The 18,155-nt window shown below is 40.9% G+C and overlaps 1 protein-coding gene and 1 long non-coding RNA gene across 5 annotated transcripts in view; one reads left to right on the plus strand and one right to left on the minus strand.

Annotated features, from left to right (window-relative positions):
* Positions 1-18,155, plus strand: part of myo5b (myosin VB) — a 355,668-nt gene that overhangs the window by 310,846 nt on the left and 26,667 nt on the right. For 2 of the 4 annotated variants that reach the window (XM_062972559.1, XM_062972562.1), the window contains 5 exons: positions 1,898-1,963; positions 2,468-2,710; positions 5,599-5,696; positions 7,683-7,760; positions 13,747-13,945. In XM_062972559.1, coding sequence (XP_062828629.1) covers positions 1,898-1,963; positions 2,468-2,710; positions 5,599-5,696; positions 7,683-7,760; positions 13,747-13,945 — 684 coding nt within the window. The remainder of the gene's footprint in view (positions 1-1,897; positions 1,964-2,467; positions 2,711-5,598; positions 5,697-7,682; positions 7,761-13,746; positions 13,946-18,155) is intronic. The other 2 variants (XM_062972560.1, XM_062972561.1) reach the window with 2 other exon arrangements.
* The window catches only part of LOC107982332 (uncharacterized), a 190,252-nt gene that overhangs the window by 138,171 nt on the left and 33,926 nt on the right, over positions 1-18,155 (minus strand). The gene's annotated exons all lie outside the window — the stretch shown is intronic.

Genomic DNA, 18,155 nt, shown 5'->3' on the forward strand with positions numbered 1-18,155 from the left:
AAGGATTCTGGAGTTGCAGGCCAACATCTGGAAGGCTACAAGTTGCTGAGCCTTGACTTGCAGAGATTTGAGCCTGAGTTTCTATGATCCTGCTCTATCACTCTTCTCATTATGCTGAACTAGGTTTCATGTTCCCTAAATGAAATATTAATCTAGAAATCCACTTATTCAATAACATAAAATAATATATCTCACTAAATATGCACATTGATCCCACGTTTTTAGCATCTCATGTCAGTGGTTCTCAACCTGGGGTCCCCAGATGTTTTCGACCTGCAACTCCCAGAAATCCCAGTCTGTTTACCATCTGTTAGGATTTCTGAAAGTTAAAGGCCAAAAACATCTGGGGACCCCAGGTTGAGAACCACTGTCCCATGTTGTACTGCCTCTTCTTCCTTTGCCTACTTTTGGTGACAACAGGACTCACTTAGACCAACAATCCCATTCAGGGTTATCAGATTGAAACCCGGGGATGGCTCTTGTACCTTTCATAGTTGTAATGGAAGAGGAAATTTGAGTAGATATTGCTTGTCGGGAAACCTTTTAACAAGCAGCAACTGCTGAAATTCCCTTTTCTACACAGTAGTGAAAGCTTCAGGAATTTTGCCTAGTTTTCATTCTGACAACCTTCTCCATTTTAATTCCTTTAGTTAAATCAGCCAGCATGATTTTGTTTGGGGGTCTGTCGTGGATGCTATGTCTGAAACAATGGTGGTGCCATGGGTGCTCATAAACAAAATGACATGGTCTGTCACAACAAACTGGGTGAAGTGAAAATGAAGATCAGTGAAGCACCTGTCAGTAGAAATTGTCCCGTGAGAAATGGGATCAAAATGGAACAAATTACGCTCATAATGGGTGTTGAAATTGCCAGATTAGCTAAGACCTTTCTCACTCAAGATCTCAAATGTGGAGCAAGTAAAGTCGCTTAGTGTCAACCCTAATTTTAAGCTTTAATTATATAGGCTTTCCTACATCCATATGAGAAGTCCTTTTGCATTTGTAAGATATCCTTCTCTAGCACATAAAACAGACTCCTCAAGGTAAAAAGACATATAGGGCTCTTCAGAGACAAGTCTTCATTTGCAGTATTTATTTTATGACAGTTTCAAGGCAATCTGCAATAAAACAATTAAAATAGTATGAAATGTGAAGAAAACAGGATAGAATAAAACTACTTTTAAAGCAACTAAAAGGCAGTGACCCCAATAAAAACGAAATGGGTCAGTCATTGAAAGGCGGCACACATTACATCAGGTCATAAAAGGTCAGAGAAGACAAACACATAAAATCAGAACAAATGAGTAATAATACAGCATCAACCACTAGAGATAAAAGGGGTTGGGCATATAAAACACAATATTCAAAAGCTTTAATAAAGTGCATAAACAAGTGTCTAATATTTTTACCTTTGGTGCCAGTACCAATCTTTGATAGCTTGAGTCAAATGTGTTGTGTTGTGTGTGTAGTCTGTGACCAAGGTGTCTTGACTCAGGAGAAGCAGAAAATAACTGACTTTTTAAGATTTTTTTCCTGAAAGCTCAGGGATTTCTCCTATGGAGATTTCTTAATTCCTCCTCCAACATCATCATCTACAATAGAAGAACAAAGTGGGTGAATAGGTTGTTGATAAATAGTACAAATGCTAGGGAGAGAAAATGGGTTTCCTCTGCTAGTGCCCCAGTTGTATCGGGTACATTGTTTTATCTTCCCTCCGCATCAATTTGATATTTACTTAAAACCCCTTTTCTTTCTCTGCGCTTCCTTTCATGGCTAAATCATTCTACTAGCAAACATCAGATTTTGTAAGGTGACCCCATGCAGCAATGTAGATACCCAGCTGTGTAGTCAGTTGTCAAACCAAATCTTTCTCGTTCTGTCTTCCTAATCCATCCAGGTAATTGAAACGAAGAACGAAATGGATTTGGACCGTGATACGGATCTAGCATACAACAGTCTGAAGGTAAAACCAATTGCTAGGCTAAAGATAGATATTTTTGCAACCTACGTGTCAGATGCTAATAACCAGCATGAGTCTTTGCTGATATCCAGAAATCCATTTGGCCAAAGCATATCAAAATAAAATATTAACTCTTTATAATCCTGTTTCCTCCCTTTACATGAGTTATAGGATAGCTCTTCAGCTTTCTCCCCTTCTGAGAGAAGATATTTTGTTTACAAGACAGTTTGCCAACTTTTTATTTATTTTGAGCAACATTTCGGCAGAACTGAAGACTAAATTGCAAGTTTCCAGTATCTTGAGTGTTTGTTAATGGCTGAAATGATACTTAGAGAGTACAAAATGTTTCATGGGTTCACAGTTCAGCTCTCTGAATCTAGTGGGTCATTCTGTGTCTGGAGCTTTTTGATTAAAGGAGTTTCCACTGCAAGATTGTAAGAAGTGAGGCAACAGCAGTTATAGAAATGTACTGAGCCGGGATCACGTTTCAAATATCATTTTTAATAGAGGCAAGAGTTAGAGTCAGAGAACAAGAAACTGAAAAATGACCTTAACGAGCTGAGGAAGGCCGTAGTGGACCGGGTGGCCCAGAACAACAACTGTTCCCATGACATCTACGACAGTTACAGCCTCCTCCTCAATCAGCTCAAGTCCGCTAATGAAGAGCTGGAAGTGCGGAAGGAAGAGGTGCTTATTCTAAGGACACAGATTATAAAGGCAGCCCAGCAAAAAGATGCTGGCAGAAACATGGTAATGGGAAAAACTGTCCTCTGTGTGTTTGTGTTCTTTTCACCATGTTGCCATCTGCTGCTGTTTTTGTATGGTTGAGCACACTGGTTTGTAGATTGTTTTGCAGAAGCCGGACCTTGTCATTCCCCAAAACCTTTTTTAGATTTAGAACAAGGGCTACTGGAGATTTGACCAAGGGCGTTAGAGCCAAAGACTGTTAATCTCATTTTACAGCGAGTCCAGGATTAAAAATGAGCAGTGAAGACAGAACCAATTTGATTTTAAAATTTTTAAACAGTGCTGTAAACCTAGAGAATCCAATTCTGCAAGTCCAGTGTGCACAATCATGCTTGCAAATTATATCATCATTACATTATTTGGCGCAAAAACCTATTGATCCAGTTGGCTGTATCGCATGCCTTGCAAATACAAACTCAGTTCAGCTTCAGCAGATGAAGAAGTAACATGTTTTCAACTGCTAAGGTAGTTGAAGTGTCTTGGTGCAAAAATGATGCTATAGGCTGTTTGCAGTAAGAGCATTGTGTGGAGTTGGTGTTCGCACCATTAGAATAGAGACATGAGGTTTGGTAGAAAGCTGCATTGAAATCTCTTTGCTTTCTCTGTTACTGCTTTGCTGCCAGGTCAGTGAGATTGCTTGAATCCAAACCTAAACTTTGAGACAAAATACTGTATAGCAGATGCACTATGTCATGTTGCTAACAGGGTTATCAAGAGAAAGAAACAAGGATTGAAACAAGTGCGTTTCATGAGATTGCTAAAATTGGAAACTAGGGTTAGTCCATAGGACTGTCCTATCAGCAGCTTCCAGGCAGCAAAAGGTGGTCTTTGTAGTTACCCTGTTTGCTTCCAACCATTTCTGATCCTGAGGCTTGGCCATAGATGTGGTTCCTTGTCGCAAGCACACTGTGAAATGAGATAACTCGGGATGCTTGTCAGGAATTGGGCCTCATAGTGTTTACTTAAACTAATTGGCTTCTGTGCTGTTGAGTTCTCCGATGATTGCAGAATTCCAGCATCCGTTTGTATGTGACCCCATACATACATCTGCCATACACCCCATACATACATCTGCCCAATTTTGCAGGTTGTCTGGGGAAGCTGTTTTCCTTCAGGATGTCCTGTTTTTCTCTGTGTTGATAGAACTTGTAGTAGCATCCACCTCCATTGAGGTGGCTTTGTCTGATCCTAGTAGCAATGCTCTTAAGCTGTACATGTTGGGAGAATCATCCATATTTGGTAACCTGGCAAACAGATTAAGGCAGATGTCAGGTTTTGCTGACATGAACAGGGAGCTGATGGATACAGAGATTTAAGGGCAAGGATAGATTCCTACTCTTATCTAAGCTAAGACTGAGACCTAAGATAGAGGCCAGGCAGGATGAGGAAGACCCAGTGTGCTTCATTGGGAGTAAAGCCATGCTAACATACTATAAAGAGGTAGGTTAAGCATTAGTCATGGGTATAAATGAAGCTTAGTTTCAGTGTTTCCTTGAAGAATATGGTTGCCACCATCTTGCCCATTCGAAAACACTGTTCTCATTTGGATAGAGGATGAACACATTGTCTTACAACTTAGGGTAAAGGCCGAGATAGGATCCCTAGATTGGAAAATTTCACTCTATGATTAAGGAATCGCCTTCCTCGAGAGTACCTTTACTAGATATATTTTTCTAAAACTTTCTAAAGTTTTAAAGGAGAGCTAGAAACCTAACTCTTTCACTAGAAGACTGCTTCCAATTCTGTGTAATCTAATTTCTGGGTTACTTCCTCCAATTTGAAGCAGTTGTACTGAGGTTTGGACTTGGCACTTTGGGGAAAGAAGTAGGATAACAAAAACAGGGTAGAAGACAAGCTGTTTGAGCCATGTCGCTCCAGTTCACATTTCTTTGTGTACTGACTGAACTGATACAAAGACAAATTGAAGAATGAAAAGATTTGGGCTGATGTTTGGCACCTCCATACCGCTGTCTCTGGTCCATTTTGGGAAATATATACCTCCCGTATGAGTTTCAACCCTTCTAGATTCTGGCATAACTCTACCACCAGTTTCCAATCTTCATGAGCTACAGTGTGTTCAGTAATCCTTTTGTTGCGCTCATATGACATATCTGCACTTTAAGCTGGTTTAATGTCTTTCCATGGAACCTTGGAATAGTTCTTCATATACATGTGTAAATCAACATCATGTATAAGTTGAGGGAAGGTTTGGGAGGCAACATTATGGATTTTGATATTACTGATGGATAAATCAAGGATTATTCCATGTAGAGGGGAATGTAAGAGTGTCATATTAGAGGGCCAGACACCCTTGGCTGCCAATCACCATTTTCCCATCCATTCATTACAAGGAGGCCATAAATGTTGCTGGATGGAGAGAGGGGTCGATGCATCTTTTAATTTCTCCCAAGATGGATTAGGTTTTCACCTTACTTTCTCCTACTCTGAGAAGAGGGTGGTTCCTTGTTGATAAGAATTAAGGTACCGTACTCACATTGGTCCATGGATACATTCTTTGGACTAATTCTTTGACTAAAATTTCTATATGAATATAGAGGGTAGTTCCTTAAAAGGTGGGATCCTTGCATTGAATTATCACCTTTCTTGCTAAATTGCAGTTCCAAGGAAGCTTAAACCAGCAGATCACTAAGTAGATTTGTGTGGTAGAACATCCAATTGCTCTTAACTTTTCTTTTGGCTGCGTCCCACTGGACTCTTTTTGCTTCTTTTCTGTCTGTTTTCCAGCCATTGAATTTACCTCGTAGCAAATGCAATTGTGTTTCTAAATGCTTTTGTAGATCAGTGCAAAGTGATGCATGACCGATCTCGAGCATTAAGAAATGGAAATAATTTATGAGATAAAATATTTCATGGTTGACTTTTTTTTAAAGGAATCGAACAACATCCAAACGGTTTGGCCAAACAGTGATAAACATGTAGATCCGGAAGACGCCATCGAGGCTTATCACGGAGTGTGTCAAACAAACCGGTAAGCCCATCTTTGTTTATCCAAAATAAAAGATTAGATCTACTAGAATTGAGACTTTTGCTTTGATCTCATTTGCAAGTAACACAGGTAACCATCCCTAGATACAAGTAACCAACACTGGCAGTAACCATAAAGAGAATTTTATGACTTTCTGTTACACAGTTGGATAGTATTATACATTGTTCTGTGTATATTATTCTTGATTCTGAGCTGATCACACAGGTGCAGAAGCTGGTATTTTGGGGGAAACTGGCATCAGGATGGCACTTTACTTTTGCATAACGGTTGGTTTTTAGCTCTCATGGGAGCTAAACCTTGGTGACCTTGGAGACCTTTTGGTGGCGCCTTCAAAGATGGTGCAGGAAAACAAACCTAAAAACTTTGCATGATCTTTTAAATATTTGGAGGCCAGTTTGCACAGCCAGAAGAAAATAGTGAGGATGGGAGTAAACAGACAAATAACTGAACCGATTATGTGACTTCTTCAACGTGTGCTCAGATTGCAAACAAGATTGATGAAATTGAAGCAGACCTTTCATCGCAATTGAGGGAACGAGATATTAATTTAAAATTAGGTAGATAATGCATTGGGCTTTGGTCCCAGAACCCTCCACGTTCTCTGGGTTTAGGGGCACAGGGCCCTCACAAAAGTGGAAAATCTGCAAATGAAAACCTGACAGATGAAACAGAGCTACAGGGGAGAAAGAGGAAACCTTGGCCAAAGTCAAGTGTAATATTTCAGACTTCTCTGTTTTCTTCCACTGGCTATTGTTCTTATTTCCACTCCTGGAGCCATTTAACATAGCCAATTATAGCTCTATGATTCCACTTGAGCAACGTCCTGTGAAATCTTGCTATTTACCTTTTAGAGAAAGGCATTTAGACGTCTTTGCTGAGAATTCTAGTGCCTTAGAAAACTATAAGTAGGATGCAACCATGGCAGTTAAAGTGGAATCATAGTGCTTTAACTGACTAGTGTGAAATGGATCCTGGTGCCTGTGTGTGCGTGTGTTAATACCAACACCGGGATCTCTTGCTCTTTGCACTACAGTTTACTTAATGACTTTTTATAAACTTATATATAGATTTAATTGATGTTTTTGCATGCTTTGAATCTGTTCTGGTTTCAGAATTTTATAGGTGATCCTGAATCTCAGAACTGGGGAAAGTAAAATTCCGATGAATAAAATAGTAATAAGAATAGTGTCAGGAGGTGACATTCTCTAGTTCTAACCGCAATATTGTAGGATTTATGAAATAGAATTGATACCAAAGCTAGAGAGGAATGTGGCTTTCCATGTGATGATATTTTGAGAGTGACTCACATGAAACGTACTAAGCAGAGTTAGGGACATTTAATGGAAGTGTTCCTAACCCATTTCTATTGAGGCTGGAAAAGAGTATTTAAAAAAACATATCCACTAAACCACTAGTTTTAGAATAGTGAAATGACCTAAGATGCATATGTTTTGTTTTCTTGACATTCATTACCCACGTTAGAGCTACATTTGTATCATAGCTCTTTGCCAGAATTACTCTTTGGATTACAAGTTTCCCACAATGAGAGTTAATACTCTGAATTTGTGTCATCTTCTTAAAAAGGGAGGGAGAGAGATGTTTATATTTTTCTCATGAATATCCTCCCATCTATTCATCCAGTGAAACACCAGTACAGATACATGAGACAGAGGAGGTAGAGAAAGGTATAGAAAAAGACAATGGAACGTTGCTAAGACTCCTGTAAGTATGCCAGGTATTCATTTATGTGACTCTAGAATAGTGTTATGGAATTTCCCCCAAAACAGGACCTTTGGGTTATTTATTTCGTGTCAAAAGCATTGTACAACAAATACATACCTTTGGGTTTATAATAGTCCTCACGAATGCCTCCTTTTTCTTCCCTTTTCTCATATCTGACTCTCCTGTTCTTCTTCCTTCCTCTCTGTTTCCACTTCTGTTTCCCTTTCCTCTGCCCTTTCTTTCTAGCAAGACTGAGGACTGGGGGTATCTGAATGAAGACGGAGAGCTCGGCTTGGCCTATCAGGGTCTCAAGCAAGTTGCCAGGTCAAACACTTTTACTTCTGTTTCTTCTCCTTTGCTCCTCCCTCCATCTGTTTCTTCTATGTTCTTCCTCTTTCTCATGTGGAACAGTGAAGTGAGTGTAGCTGTCAAATATCTAAAGGTGGATTGCTTTGTAGTGCTTCTTGGCCCAAAGTCCAGCCTGCTGCTTAGATAGAGACTATCACTAGCTTTGTATCTGAAGATGGGCTGATCAGATGGGCTGCCATACAGAGTGTTGCTGTATCAGTTGGGATAGCAATGGTTAGCTGGATATTCAACTGTTAATTTGCCCAGTTGTGTCATTTTGTCACAGGAAGAAGTAAAGAATCAAAACGTATAATAAACACTAGCATATTTTATTTTGTGTGTGTGTGTGTCTATATCTATACTCAATAAAATGTGCTAGTGTTTATTATACGATTTGATTCTTTTCTTCTTCCTGTGACAAAATGACATGATTATTGGACCATTTCATCAGACATTTGGAATATTGTCTTAGTTGGCAGAGATGGTTGCTTGGATGAAGGGGGGATGTAGGAGAACTGAAATGTAAATGTGCAAACATGATTCATTAGCCTTAATAGTGGCCTCTAAAATAGTAGTTGGGTAGTAACACTGCATTAGTAAACAGATCAGCAGATGCATTGTGTGAAAAAGTTTGTGTTTTATCCAAGTCACAAGACAGTGCTTGATCTCTTAATGATCTATAGTTGAGTGTGGGCTGCACTCAGTAGGATCCTGGAGAACACCAATTACAGAAGTATCGATAGTGACAACTGCCTAATCTGTGGCCATTAACAAGCAGTAGTTGGATGGCGCAGACATCTGAGATGGGACATATATAGTAGGATTTATAAAAGTCTGCATCCCTATTCAAACTGCAGGAGAAAGAGTTGAAGTTGGTTGTGTGTCAGTGCAGGCTCCAAACCTAAGATCATTGATGCTTCTGGGGTCTCCCTGTGATGTTACTGGATTTTGCTGAATCTAATTAAGTAACAGGAGGAAGTGGCTATCAGTGGTTTGGAATGGCCATTTTACCATAAGAGACATGACATAGTCTGGGAAAACACGAGGACGCATTAACAAGTCTTGGATGCACAATACTTTTTTAGTATTCTGGATGCTGATTCTAGGCACATTTTTTGGCCAGTTCTTCTCCTAGTAAAAGATATATACAGTAGAGTCTCACTTATCCAACACTCGCTTATCCAAGGTTCTGGATTATCCAACGCATTTTTGTAGTCAATGTTTTCAATACGTTGTGATATTTTGGTGCTAAATTTGTAAATACAGTAATTACTACATAGCATTACTATATATTGAACTACTTTTTCTGTCAAATTTGTTGTTAAACATGTTTTGGTGCTTCATTTGTAAAATCATAACCTTATTTGATGTTTAATAGGTTTTTCCTTAATTCCTCCTTATTATCCAACATATTCGCTTATCCAACGTTCTGCCGGCCCGTTTATGTTGGATAAGTGAGACTCTACTGTATATATATATAATAAGATATATTGCCAAAGGCAATGCACCATATTTTGTGATCACGGGGCTTGCCATGCAAACAGCATTTGCACACCCCAAACAATAAACTTGCTATCAAATCTTCTGGAGTTTTTCCTCCTGTGCTTTTTCCTTTGGTCCTATACTTCAGTAGCAAATGGTGCCCAAAAAAAAGCTGATTTAAAATTAAATTTGATTCTTAGGATATAAGTTTCCCCACCTTTTCAAACATGTGTCAAGAGTATAGCATAGGTTTTAGACTTGCAGAATTTCCCATGCAATATTGCAAGTAGCATCAAGTGTTTTCCATATATCTACATAGGTGGACAATCAGGAAGGGATAGGGGCATGTCTGTGAATACACATATGTATGCAAAATAAATAAATCCCAATGTAACAGACAAACAGACCTTTTCACTAGGATGAAAAATTCTATTTTAAGATATCTGTTGCCTAATTTGTGGAATTTTAAAATCAAACTTTGCAAATGGCTTTCCTTGGCCTGTAGCTTTGTATACTCAAACACTTCAGTATGCATGTATACTAAAACATACCATCAGGTGTAAGTGTTATAAATGGGCACCATTTCTATTCAACGCTCAGTCATCTTCAATTTGACACAGTAGCGAAATAAAAGAATGATTTCAGCCATTTATCTTCTGATATTCTCCATATTTGCAGAGACAACTTGTCATTTGTCCCAGTAATAACAAATGTTACTTCATATGTTGCTGAGTTGTAGGTGAATAGGCTTCACATCAATTTGAAGAGTATTTCTTTAGTTGATTCAGCTCCCTGAATTGAGATTTTTTTAGTTGACTCTTACTCCATGAGGGCATCTATCATCTTCTCTGTTTGTTTATTTTGGAACGGAGGCCTCGAGAAGAAGGAACAAGCAGATAGCACATTTGGTTATGGAATGCACCCCACCTTCAGTTGTTACCCCATCTACACTAACCATTTAATGCAATTCAAAACTAGCTTCGGACTGCTGTTGCCAGGCAGCAAACTCCTACAAAAGTGTGTGAAAGAAAATCCTGAATGGGTATCAGTGCTTAATAGATTGTCTAATCCAGTGGTTCCCAACATTTGGGCCTCCAGGTATTTTGGACTTCAGCTCCCAGAAATCCCAGCCAGTTTACCAGCTGTCAGGAACTGTGGGAGCTGAAGTCCTGGAGGTCCAAAGGTTGGGAACCACTGGTCTAATCAATCACTATCCAGGCCACAAACTGGTTCCAGGATTTCCTATGTAGTCGTCTGCACAGTGAAACCACTTTCTTCAATACAGTTTGAAACTGCATTGAATGGTCAGTGTAGACGGGACCAGTTCCAGGACTGTGTAGACTTTCAGCAATAGACAAATCATCTCCCCCTTGCCTCTTCTTTCTCAAAGTGGAATCCAAAATCTGTCATATATTACCGCGCATCAAATCTGGTGTAGAATAGATTGTGCTGTGATATTATTAGCGTAGATCCTGTCTGAAATTGCCCGACCCTCCAACGTGGATTGCTCAGTCCAGTTTTCATTTCTCATTGTGTGAACCAGGTGTGAGGTTTCCTGGAGAACATGCCAATGGATGACTGTGACCTCTTTTGTAGAGTTTCTTGGAAAAGCTTTGAAAGGGGATTAAAGAAGAGAGATTTCATTTTAGCGGACTCCAATTGGTACCTTTAAGAATCAATTTTGCCTGCCAAATTGTTAAGCTTATCAGCAGACCCAGCGGTACATCCACATACAGGGGACTGTGACCTTTTCATTGGTGAATCAGGCTCATTGGGATGGGTGGGGAAGGAGTCAGAAATGTATAGAAATGTTCCACCCAGCCCCTCTTATGGAAAGTACAGCTTGTTCCTTAATTCATCATTTGAACAGAACTACACAGTATGCAAGAGTTCTTTTTGTGATTGAAAACCTCCCCTCCACTTTGCTGTCAAAAGCCATGGTTTTAATTCCCCTTTGGTTCGATCTCAGTGGGTTTCCTTCCCTTTTAAATCTCCTTTTTTTGAAATGCTTAATTTTGAAATAAAGTCATTTTTACCTGTTTCTCCCATGGAGGGAATCAAGATACAGAGGAGTTCATAAAGCAAGACTTAGCTATTCAAAACGATTTAATAGGCTTTTGACCTTTAGCTACAAAGAACTTAAAGGGTCCTCATAATTGTGGGTGTTTCATCTTCTGAATAAGAGACCATTGTTTAAGGTTTGAGGGGTACAAAATAAATAAGGTGATCATATTAGTGTTGGGATCATATTTGTTGTTTAAAGTGTAGTGAAGTTTAGAATGTATTTTTTCATCAGTTATTATCTGAAAACAATACTGCATTTTTGGAACCTTTGTCACCAAATACGTTTTGGCTATACTTTTTTTATTTTGCTGTCAGTTATCTTGATTCCTGTACCAGTAGAAAGACAGTGAACTAAAACTAAATTAAAGTCCCACCTCCTTATATTATCCCTTTCCCAAGGTGACAGTTCAAAGACATGGTTCTTCAGTTTAACAACTGAGTTACCTGTGCACCAAAAATTATAGCATTTTAATAACTTAACGTTTTCATTGAGCATTTAGAAATAGAGTGCAGGCAGCAAATGAAAAGGAGCAGGCCATGTTACCAAAGGAAGGTTGGTCATAACAAATATAAGAGTTAGTAATGAAAGTAATTGTGAATATGAAGCCGGTTGATCTGAATTTCTCTTATATGTGGCCTACAGAAGTCACTTGGGGTGAACTGTTAACTGAGAGTGTAGGTATAAGGATGTTATGAGTTAACAAATTATTATTAATATGATTTTATTTGTTTGTTAACAAAAAAAAGAAGAAGAAGGAGTTATATATTAACGAAGGCAGGCCTCGCATGGAAGCCAGCTGGAAACAGTATACAACAGGTTGCCATAGCAACATAGCCTCTCTTTGGAGGAGAAGGGGGCGTGGCTTAGTTGGCAGTTAAAGGTTAAACCCTTTTTTAAAAAGTTAGTTGCTGTTCGACTTTTGAGGAAGTGAGGGGGCTGTTTGAATCAGCTGAAGAGAGATTGCTCTTTGACAGCTTAGAAAAGCTGGGAAATTGAGGCTTGTTCACACAAGCAGACGGCAGCTTATTGTCATTCAGGGAAAGGCTGAGGATATAAGCTGACCAGGAGTTTAGTCTAGAGGGAGTCGGTCAAAAAATAAAAAAAGATCAATCCACGGCTTGATTGTTAAAGTGATAGTTAGATCACTGTTCTTTGAAGAGAAGTTGTTTAAGAAGTATTCATACAAATAAGACTGCACTGTAACTCAAGATCCTGAAACGTCTATATATTGCAACCACAAGCTTATGTACAAATAAACTTGAACTTCGTTGTTGTTCATAAAGATCAGTCTCCTTGCCTCACTCTGTGCCTGGGGGAAAGCCATTACCATTTACCATTTATCATTTACGTTAAAAGACATTACCTCACGTTGGTGGCAGTTACCGTACCTTCTTATATAAGTTACCATATTTTCCCTCCATATTTTAAGGACCGTTCACAGTAGGATATTGAGTTTAAAATGACTTCATTAATGTTGTTCATTGCAAAAGAAAAAAAATCATTGCTTTTAATTTTATTAATTGCATTAATTGTAAATTACTTCATTAAATCATTAGTTTATAAAGAGATTATGGAATTTATAGGGAACAGCGTGATTCCTCATTGCACTTTTTGTTATTGGTTCCTTCCTGTTTGTAGTTACTAATTTTATAGAATCAAAGAATCAAACTTTCAAAGAGTTTGAAAGAGACCACAAGAGCCATATATTTCACCCATGCAGGAATATGCTACAAAAGTACAGTACATCCAAAATATGCCCATCTAACCTCTATTTACAGACCTTCAAAGATGAGGAGCCCACCACTAAGATGTTTAACAGCTCTGACAGTAAATAAGTTATTCCTAATGTTTATGGGGATCCCTTTTCTTGTCATTTGGAGCCATTGACTTGTGTTTTGGTTTCTGAAGCAGCAGAAAACAAGTTGCCCTTCCCTTATGCTGGTTATTGACTTCGTATGCTGTTTACCCTAGTTGCGGAGAGAACAAAATTAAGTATCACATACCAAGTTAGATTGAATGAATTATTCCCAAACTCTAGTTGAGTGCTACTAACCAGACAGACACCCCATCTTCCAGCCCTAATCATAATGGATGGATGCAGCATGTCTGATTATTTTGAACCAAAATCCAAACTTTTTTGTTAATAATATCTTCTGTGCTTTGATATTTCACATGATGGGCACAGAGATGTGCCAATCCCATTATAATTTTGCTGGAGAGGTACGCTATTGAGTCTTCCTTCAAACTATTTCCTTTTGTGTTCTTCAAATGGACAGTAATGCAACCTTCATCACAGAACTCCACAAGAAGCCACAGTTGGTCATCTTGTCTCGATATTTCTGTATTTCTTGGGCTACTTTGTGCAATTAACCAAGTTTGCTTTCTCTCTGTCTTCCACAATTTCTTTCCCAACAGGCTTCTTGAAGCTCAGCTCCAGGAGCAAAAAAGAAATCATGAAGAAGAACTGGAAAAACTGGAAGAAGAGATGCAAGCTCTGAGGGGTGAAATGGAAAAACAACAGGAGGCCTTTTATCAGACCCTTCAACTGTCGCCAGAAGCTCAAGTAGAGTTTGGCATACAACAAGAAATCACGAGGCTGACCAACGAAAACCTGGTATGGATAGTTAACAGAATACCTATGGTTTGTTACAGAAGGTGATGGTTGTGAAATAATTGTTCATCTAACAATAATAATTACTGTTAGCACAACATATTAATTTAAAATTAAACCAGTTTCTGTACTAGTCCATTGAGTGAGATTCAACTGTCAATTTTAGGGTGGGCCTAAGCAGCTGCGAGAGGCTGGGACCAGAGCTAGAGGCTGGGGCCAGGGCTAGAGGCTGGGGCCAGGGCTACGGCAGCACATGACATGGGTAAAGTGCAAACTGGTGGCCAGGAGAGGGCCTGGACATACTCAATCTCAAGGCCTGTTGTGCAGTTGTTAAGGGATTGGACTATTTACCTGAAGGACTTTTATACTGCTCATCAGTCACACAAGGATTCTTAAGTCATTGACAAAGATCAATAGTCAGATCATCCCTGTTCTTAGATTTACAATCATACATAGGCCTAACAGACTGAAGTCTTGGATGATAAAGCCCTTTTAATGACCAGTTGGATTGGAAGAGGTGGGAAGACTTGATGGGAGAAAATACCATGTTGTGGAGACCACAGCACCCCTCCTTGGCTGTAAATGCATCTGCTATCTATCTATGAAAGTATGTGTATATGTTTGTATCTCAAAGGTTCCTACATGGCATCTGTCACGACCCAGGCTACAGAGCACCAATAACCATACGCAGAGGCCAGATTCTATCTAATATCTTTATTAAGGAAATATAAAAAGTTAATAAAAGCAAATGTAAAAGTTAGTCCAGAAGCAGACCTTTCAGGAAAGGTCAAAATTAGTCCAAAGAAACAATGTCCAATATGAAATATTAAGGTCCAAAGTTGTAATCCAATAACCGAAACACTCACTTTGCCAGGCAAAGTGAGGGGAGATGACAAGGTCCTTTAGTCCATGAACTTGAGCAAAGCTAGGAAATAACTTGATACTTGAAACAAGGCTTGAATCGTGGAACAAGGTAACGAGGAACAAGAACAAGGTCCGTGGAATAACTTGGTAAAATCCGTGAAACAAGGCAAGGTTTAGTCCTGGGAAACAAGGCAAGGTCCGTAGGTAAACAAAGGCTGGGAAACAGGAGCGAAGGCTGGAAACAAGGACAAGGCTTGAGCAGGAACGAGGCTTGAAACGGAGCGCGCTGTCCAGACACAACTCGCTCCGGAGGCTGACGAATTGACTCCGCAAAGTTACTCCGCGGGTAAAACACCTATATAGAGTCTAACTTTCCCGCCGAGAGCAGTTCTCTGGGAACCAGAAACGAAAGCTAATCTCTGAGACCAGATGTTTGACTCCTTAAAGATTCTCATGGAAAGCAGGCTTAATTGGCAAATTCTTAGCAATTATTCTAGCACTCCTGCGCGAGGCCGCTTCCAAACCTCTCTGTTGTTTACAAAACTCATGGCGAGAAAACACAGGAGAAGTAGCCTCAGTGTTTGTTTGACATACTTCTGGAACATAACCCTCTTGCAGGTGCAAGGTTCCCAGATCTGGCTGGGAAGAATCTGTCTGGGAAGAATCCAGTTCTGACTGGGAAGGTAAAAAACCCAAGTTTTCTTCTTCATCAGGCATCACAATGTCATGAGCAGGACTACAAGGCCCATGGGTCATCACACTATCCCCCTCCTCAAGCCCCCTCCCAAACTGGGACTCTCTCCCCGAGGCGCGAGGTCGTGGCTTGGCGGGATAGGTCTGATGAAAGCGACGGGTTAGATCAGGAGCATGGACTGTGGAGGCGTCTTCCCAAGAGCGTTCCTCAGGGCCAAAACCCACCCAGTCAATGAGATATTGCAGGCGGCGGCGGTGAAAGCGAGAATCCAAAATGTCCTGAACCTCGAACTCGTCCTCCCCATCCACCAAAATAGGGACGGGGGCCGGCCGGTCTACATCTGGCCGCACACCATCCGCCGGAAGGAGCAGGGAGCGGTGAAACACTGGGTGAATGCGCATTGAACGCGGAAGTTGGAGTTTGAAAGTCACGGGGTTTAGTTGCGCCACCACTGGATAGGGACCAATGAAACGGGCATCTAACTTCCGGCAAGGGCGATGGGAGGGCAAAAAGCGAGTGGACAGAAAAACCCGATCTCCTACCTTGATTTCGGGGCCCGGCTGGCGATGTTTGTCCGCGTGACGTTTATAGTCCTCCTTGGCTTGTTCCAGTTGCTGGAGCAAAAGTTGTTGCACCGCTGTGAGTTCCTGCAGCCAATCTTCTGCTGCGGGAACTTCTGAAGTTTCAATGACAGGGGGAAAGAAACGTGGATGGAAGCCGTAGTTTGCAAAGAACGGCGTTTCTTTTGTGGAAGCCTGGACTCCATTGTTGTAGGCAAACTCCGACAGTGGTAACAGAGAAGCCCAATTGTCCTGTTGGTAGTTTACATAACAGCGAAGGTACTGTTCCAAAGTGGCATTGGTGCGCTCCGTTTGCCCATCCGTTTGGGGATGATGAGCTGAAGATAAACGAGAGTCTATGCCCAATAGTTTTTGTAGTGCTTTCCAGAAACGAGAGGTGAATTGGGATCCACGGTCTGTGACCAAACTCTTGGGCAATCCATGTAGTCTGAAAACATGTTGGAGGAATAAATCTGCAGTCTCTTGGGCCGTGGGAAGGCCTTCACAGGGAATGAAATGGGTTAACTTGGTGAAAAGGTCCACCACCACTAGGATCGTGGTGAATCCACAGGAAGGTGGTAAGTCAGTGATAAAATCCGCAGAAATTATTTCCCATGGGCGAGATGGGGTAGGAAGGGGGTGTAGAAGCCCTGAGGGCTTCTCCCTTCTTATCTTGGAGCGCTGGCATACTGGGCAGGTGTTGACATATTTTTCCACATCTTTGCGGATCTTGGGCCACCAGAAATCTCTTAGGATCAAATGCATGGTTTTAAATAGTCCGAAATGCCCTGCTGGTTTGCAGTCATGACACAGACGAAGTGCTTTTTCCCTGCCCGGTCCGGGTGGGATATAAACATGATTTCTATAGCAAAGCAGTCCATCTTTAAGCGAAAAGGGAAAATGCAGACCTTGACGAAGTTGGTCCTGCGCCCAGGCATCTGCTTGCTGACTAGCCCTGATTTCTTGAGCACAGATGGGTCCTGGAGTAGAGGGAGTTGAATCAATGGGAGTGGATTTGGTGTTCCCCACTGTGAGCGTGGCAAAGTTCTCGGGTTGTAGTAGTTGGGATTCAAAGGTCTCCTTGCGTCCTGCAGCGTATTCCGGTTTACGTGACAGGGCGTCTGCTTGCTTGGTTTGGGCTGGGGTCACATAATGAATCTGGAAGTTGAAACGTTCAAAGAATAAAGCCCAACGTTGCTGCCTTTGATTTAGCTTGCGGGCAGTTCTTAGATGTTCTAGATTCCGATGATCAGTGTGGACTTCAATGGGAAATTTGGCCCCTTCTAGCCAATGCCTCCAAGTTTCAAAAGCTGCCTTTATGGCTAATAGTTCTTTTTCCCAAATGGTATAGTTCCTCTCTGGTGCGGTAAGTTGACGAGAATAATAGGCACAAGGATGAAGGTGATCTCCCACCGGTTGTAGGAGCACAGCCCCAATTGCCACGTCAGAGGCGTCCGCTTGCACCACAAAAAGGGTTTCAGGATCTGGATGCTGAAGGATTGGCTGGGATGTGAATAATTTCTTTAGTTGCTGGAACCCTTTCTCTGCTTGAACAGTCCAGCGGAAGGGCTGTTTCCCACGGATGCAGCTGGTGATTGGGTCAGACCAGCGGGCAAAATCTGGAATGAACTTGCGGTAATAGTTCGCGAACCCCAAGAATCGCTGCACCTCTTTCTTGTTGGTTGGCGCCCGCCATTCCAATACTGCTGAAACTTTTGCCGGGTCCATGGAGAGCCCTAGAGGCGAGATGCGGTACCCCAGGAAATCTACCTCTTGTAGATCAAAAGCGCATTTTTCCAGCTTGGCATAAAGTCCATGATCCCGCAATCGTTGTAACACCATTTTAACGTGGTTCTCATGTTCTGATTGTGATCTAGAAAACACCAAAAAATCGTCCAGGTAGATGATCAAGAACCGATCTAGATAGTCCTGAAAAATGTCATTGACAAAATGCTGGAACGTTGCGGGAGCTCCGCATAATCCATAATTCATAACTCGGGACTCGAATAATCCGAATTTAGTCTGGAAGGCGGTCTTCCACTCGTCCCCTTCTCTGATGCGAACTAGATTATAAGCCCCCCGTAGGTCCAGCTTG

This window comes from Anolis carolinensis, chromosome 2 (genome assembly GCF_035594765.1).
Source record: "Anolis carolinensis isolate JA03-04 chromosome 2, rAnoCar3.1.pri, whole genome shotgun sequence".
In the NCBI taxonomy this organism is placed as follows: Eukaryota; Metazoa; Chordata; class Lepidosauria; order Squamata; family Dactyloidae; genus Anolis; species Anolis carolinensis.